At 26.4% G+C, this 6,402-nt stretch overlaps 1 protein-coding gene across 1 annotated transcript in view; it reads right to left on the reverse strand.

Annotated features, from left to right (window-relative positions):
• Positions 1–898: 898 nt before the first annotated feature.
• The window catches only part of LOC126898931 (probable metabolite transport protein CsbC), a 34,835-nt gene continuing 29,331 nt past the window's right edge, over positions 899–6,402 (reverse strand). Inside the window, exons 2-6 of the mRNA XM_050673342.1 lie at positions 3,109–3,507; positions 2,607–2,866; positions 2,303–2,530; positions 1,933–2,184; positions 899–1,471 (exon numbers count right to left, since the gene is read on the reverse strand). Of these exons, the coding sequence (XP_050529299.1) occupies positions 1,226–1,471; positions 1,933–2,184; positions 2,303–2,530; positions 2,607–2,866; positions 3,109–3,445 (1,323 nt within the window). The 5' untranslated portion in view covers positions 3,446–3,507 and the 3' untranslated portion in view covers positions 899–1,225. The remainder of the gene's footprint in view (positions 1,472–1,932; positions 2,185–2,302; positions 2,531–2,606; positions 2,867–3,108; positions 3,508–6,402) is intronic.

Consider the following 6,402-nt stretch of genomic DNA (forward strand, 5'->3'; position numbering starts at 1 on the left):
TTAATCACTTCTAAACTTGATTTTAACAACTCCAGGCCTAGTACTTTCCTTTAATTGTAATACCTTTAGTTACAACTAAGTGTTTTTATTTATAAAAATGTATTATCAGTTTTTTTCTTATCTTGTATAGGTTAAAATTATACTACCATTGTAGTAAGTAAAATCGTTATTTCGAGTTTATTGGGACATATAAATATTCAGCTACCGATCAACAGAAATCGTTATACAGCTATTGATAAACCACTATCACTAATAGAGGAAACTTCTCTGAGAAGTTATAAATTATACAGCCATAAACATGATGATCGGTTTATCGTAAACAACTCCATTACAACTTTTGGATCAGTACTTTGGATGTTATTTATTTTTATACCTAGGCGAGACGAGGAGTACGACCAGTAAAATACTAGTTATAAAAATAGCAGCGGNAAATTAAGAACATGGAAAAATAACGGATTACAAAAATTAATTATACGTCTATTTTGGTGAAACGTTATTTATTCAACAGCTATTTCATACTATAGATTTTATGAATAAGATTTTTTTAGTAATGTAATCAAATGGTTTTGAATTGTATATTTAATAAACTTATATAAATTTTGTATAATTTACAAACATAAAAATTATTCATACTTACGAATAAATATTAACACAAAATAATAAAAAAATTGTGTTAAATAAAAAAATGGTAATTATCTATATATATTTAGATATTGATAGACATTTGATTCAAATACAGAGTAATTAATTTTGGGTAAGATACTCATTTTCTCAAGAGCAACTGAATATCTTAAATCTTTAAATAGAAAAGAATTATTTGGTTCAAAATAATGTAATCAAATTATGTTTTATTTCATCCTTTAAGTGATAAAAAATACTACTGTGCTGATGTATTTTATGAGTACTAAAGCCATGTTTAATGCAGTCAATTAAAAATTATTGTCAGTAAAATAAATCTTTTTAATATTGATTTAAATTTGTAGCAAACACATTATCTTTTAGTGAGCACCATCTAGTGGTTAACAGTTGTTTTAATGTGTAAACGATAACCATATAGATAGCATTAAATTGATAATTCCTTATACAAAATATCTAATTAAGTTAAAAATTAAATTCCTATATATGTTCATATTGTTTTAATATAATAATTAGATTATTAACAAAAATAATACATAAAAAGAGAGTAAAATAATAATCCAAATTAAGAAGATTGAAAAAATAATGTTCAATCACTGTCACTATTGACTATACAATCATTTGTTAATAAACTTTCAATTCGCTTAGGATTTTTTCCGTGTGTTTCTCGTACAACAAAACATACAAATAGAGCACTGACATAACAACACAAAGTATAAAACCATAAAGTAACTGAGTTATACGACATAAATTTGTCATTGTAAAATAGGCACACAACAATAAACATTACTATTTGGCCAATACCGTGTAGTATTCCTGTTGACTTTTTCATACTCTTAAAAATAAAATTATTTAAAATTTTTTAATTTTGAATGATAGTAATATAATAAAACAAAATGTTCAGTTATTTTATCTATGGTCAGCCTCTGATTTATGGAAGAAAAGAGATCCAAATCTCTCCAAAATTAAAATATTGCATGATTTTGGTGTGATTTAATAGGATAATTTAATCTCCAGGATAAAATTTTTAAACGTCAATGAGAAGATTTATACAATTACTTAAATAATGTTAACTTGAAATATATATATAGTAAAAAAGTAATAAAACTGTTAACAACTTTNTTTAAACGTCAATGAGAAGATTTATACAATTACTTAAATAATGTTAACTTGAAATATATATATAGTAAAAAAGTAATAAAACTTTTTTTAACGTTAAAACAAAGAAATATACAACAAGTAATGAAAATCAAGTTTTCTAATAAAATGGCTAATAATTTAACTTTTTCCACTTACGTTTAAAGTTGTAATATCTGCAATGACTACCATAACTATAGGCCCCCAACCAATGTTATATGAAAAAATGTAACTAAAAATTAAGAAGAGTGGTGCGTCTTCATAACAATCTGATGCTAAGTATTTAGGTAAAATAATGTGATACACTAGAAGCATTGATAAAGTTATTGCCATACAAATAGATGATATAAACAATAACGTTTTACGACCGAACATTTCAACTGTTTCGATAGCAGCTAGACATACTACCACCTGAAATTAATGTTAGGCATTAACAATGTGTTCGCATTTGGGGGATCAACCTCAAATAAAAAATTAAGTTACAATGATATTTGTTCCATTAAAAATGATTTAGGGTAAAATATTTTACTTGTAAAATTGATAAACTTAAAACTGCGATCGAGGTCAGGGAAGAGGTTTCGTCATAATCACCAAAATGAACTACAACTTCTTGCATGAATTGAGTTAACATAGTTACTCCACATAGCTGTTGAAAGATTATTAATCCTATGCCAATTGTTAGTACCTTTATACAATGTTTCTCTGTTAGAGCTTCACAAAAAGAAGTATTTTTATCACGGAGCTGTTCTGTGCATTTCTAGAAAATAAGATTCATGGTTACTCAACGTAATAAGTGCAGAGTATATATATTATAATTAAGCTTTTAAATATACTTGAAGACGCGTATAACATTCATCAGCATCGTAAAATGGGCCTCTGATTAAACGCATTACATTTTTCACTTCGTTGGCTGATCTTTTATTAACCATGTAGTATGGTGACTCAGGTAAAAAGTAAACAATTAAAATATGAAGAATCGACCAAAATAGACACGAATAAATTATATTATTGAAAGTTGAACAGATCACTCCTAAATGGTATGTAAAAGATATTCCAAAGGAAATAAATACATGATGAATTACTTGTACTTTACCTAAAAATAATACATTTCATTGATATCTAAATAAAACTATCAATACTTATGACGCTATAAATGTTTACTTAAAGTATAAGTTAATAGTTGCATACATCTGAGATTTGAACAATTATTTAAAGGTGATGTGCATTTTTAAATAGATTGAAAATATGTTCTTAAAACTACGAATGATTTTAAATGAAGACTTAAGAAATCCATAATAGGACATAATTCATACAACATTTATTGAGTCAACTTACTTTTAATATTAATATCTGTTATCTCTGATATATAGGAAGGTACTAACAAAGTTAATCCTCCACAACCGAAGCCTTGAAGAGAACGGCTTATCCAAATTGTACGTATCATATCATCTTCTACACAGTCAAATCGTAATAGAATAATCCAACCAATTAAAATTGAAAAATTGTAAAAAGTTATTGACATTTTAAAGCCAATTAAATCGACAAGAATATTTTGAGTTAGGCCACCAAAAAGTGAACCTAAACAATACCATGCCACAATCCATGCTATTGAATTTTCTACAAGTTGATAATTTTCAATAATAGAGCAGCTTTCTCCATTATGTTTGATCATTTGACTGGCTACAACAGAGTTTAGTCCTATTGAGACGCCAATAATTATTCCAGCTGCACCGCCTAGTATTCATAAAATTATTTTTATGAACTATATACTTTGTGTAGCCCTATTTGATATGTTTTACACAAGATGGAGTATACGTATTGAGAGAACATATTTGTTTCAATTATATTCTTATAGCTACCAGACCTTTGAAAATGTCTATCATTTTCGCAAAGTTGAGTATTAAAATTTGTAATCATTTAAAAAAACTAGCAAATTGATTTCTTCTAAAAATAATCATAAAAATATACAAAATAGAAAACATACATTTCAATTAAATAAAAATGAATGTAACGAAGATATTTCTATAGATATGAAATGTTTTTTTTCGGAAAGAGCAACAATAATATGAATATACCGGGTGGAACAAATCTAACTAACACTTATGAATTTTGATCCAATAATCATTTCGCTGTAAAATGTGTTAACAATAACTTTTGCACTATTTAGTTACGTTAAAAGCAACGTTTTTATTATTTGTCTCTATTAAGAAATATAAAATAATTTTAGTTTTTAATTTTTTCAAAACTTTAATAAAGCCATTTTTAGCACTTTTCTTACAAAAAATCCGGCACAGTGGGGACAAGTATAGAAGATGATCAAAACCACTATCATAAAAAACGCTTCGATGCAAATCTGTAGATAGTGTTTAATTTTTAGAAGGCATTATTGAATTATTCCAAAAACAATATGAACTATTTTATACCCTTATTTTTTGCGCCTAGCAAAGTCTATCTTTAATTCGTGGCCACACTGATTAGTCACCCGTCGTCTCTCTTATCATTGGACAAGTTAATCTGTCAGGGTAGCGGTTATGCGATTGAAAAATCATGGCTCTCTACTTTTTGAACGTCCGTGAAGATAGCTCACGAAATTCACTGATAAGTAACCATTGATAAGATTTCAGTATCAAAATTGGTTTATTATGTACATTAGGTTGCAGCATCAGTTTTTATCAAGGGGTTTTCTTTTTAATAATTTTTAATTTAATGTAATTGATAGAAATCATTTTATTGCATAGAGCAATATTACTCTATGCTTTATTTTGTATTTTGTCAGACCTCAACGTTTATAAAATTAATGTATCTTTGAAAAATGTCAATTTTGTGGACTTTTCAATAGTATAAGATTTATTGAAAAACAACGTAGGCAAGTCACTTAGAAAATTAATTTCTGTGAAAATATACAATGATTTCCGCTATATCAATATACCCGCGAACACACCATCATGGGGGGGGGGTACGTTTCCATCACTTGTACCCTTTGAAATTAAGTTTTTCTAATAGCAAATTTCGTGAGCTTTTCAATGGTATAAGATTTAGTCACCAACAACGTGGGTAAATGACCCTACTAGGTATTTCAACGTAGAAATATTCATGAATTTTTGCAATTCATATATTATGTATACTCAATCTTACAATGTTATTGTTTATTGATAAGACAGCATAAAATATAAAATTATTACATAGGAAAAGTATACTAATCATTTTGACATTTTATGTAACGTTAATATAGTTGTTTACACTTAACATAAGGATTGACACTTTTAATTTAATAATACTAGAGTAAAAAATAATGACTAATATAATAGATTATTTCACGATAAAAAGTGATTTTTAAATGACAAATAATTTATTTATAACTGAAACATATGTAATATAATATAATTAAACAGTATGCATTTGTTAAATATTTCTCTAAGTTATTTATTTAAATGTTTTTGTTGAAAAGAATAATGTTTTTTTAACCAAATGAATATGATGTATAAATAAAATTGTTGATTATCTTAAACGAAAAGATTAAATAAATGATCAATTTTATGAACACAAACAAGGGTAGCCTACTCCTACTGTTATAAAACTTCAAAAATTCAAAAAAATAAAAAATGTCTTTATAAAATAAAAAAACCCAGCACAGTGGGGTCGAGACATAGTGGGGACGTTGCATAGTTGGGTCCAGTATAGATTTAATCTGACAGTGGTTAAAATCACTATCATGAGAAACGTTTCGATGCAAATCTGTAGATAGTGTTTAATTCTAAGAAATTGATGAATAATTATAAAAGCAACATCAAATTCTATTTCCTTAATTATACCCAGATTAGTAATTCTTTTAATTATATATTATATAATTTTTAAAATTAATTGTTTTCAAATTATTATTGATTTTGATTTTTAATATGTTAAAAGTAATTATTTTGAACCTACTTTTTTTTGTCCTTAAAAGTGAAAGTTTTAATAAAAAAAAATGAATTTATTACCATAACTTTTAGCNCAAAAGCAACATCAACTTCTATTTCCTTAATTATACCCAGATTAGTAATTCTTTTAATTATATATTATATAATTTTTAAAATTAATTGTTTTCAAATTATTATTGATTTTGATTTTTAATATGTTAAAAGTAATTATTTTGAACCTACTTTTTTTTGTCCTTAAAAGTGAAAGTTTTAATAAAAAAAAATGAATTTATTACCATAACTTTTAGCTCATCATACAAGTTTGAAAATGACATCATTAAATAGAAAAAAATGAAATTGTTAAGATTAATATGCAATCAGGAAATTTTATAATTACTATTTACAGTACATTTATCAGAGAAGTTTGATTTTTTTTTTACATTTTTATCGTAATGGATCACTTAAATAAAAATCATAGTAATCATTTCTAATTAACTTGACACGGTACCGTGTTTCCCTCAGCCGCACATCACGTTATCAACCTAAATGAAAGTGTATCGGGATCTGAATCATAAGTGCACGGTGGCCTAGTGGTAAGGATGGTCTATACGACGCCTTGGGTCGCGGTTTCTAATGCCGTACCGTGCCTCTTTTAGCTTCGATGCGAAGCTGAGAAGGTATTGGTTTTACTAAGATGTGTTTTTTTTTTTTTTTTTTTTTTTTTTTTTTTTTT

The sequence above is a fragment of the Daktulosphaira vitifoliae genome, unplaced genomic scaffold, assembly GCF_025091365.1.
Source record: "Daktulosphaira vitifoliae isolate Bord-2020 unplaced genomic scaffold, ASM2509136v1 Scaffold_2, whole genome shotgun sequence".
NCBI classification, from domain to species: Eukaryota; Metazoa; Arthropoda; class Insecta; order Hemiptera; family Phylloxeridae; genus Daktulosphaira; species Daktulosphaira vitifoliae.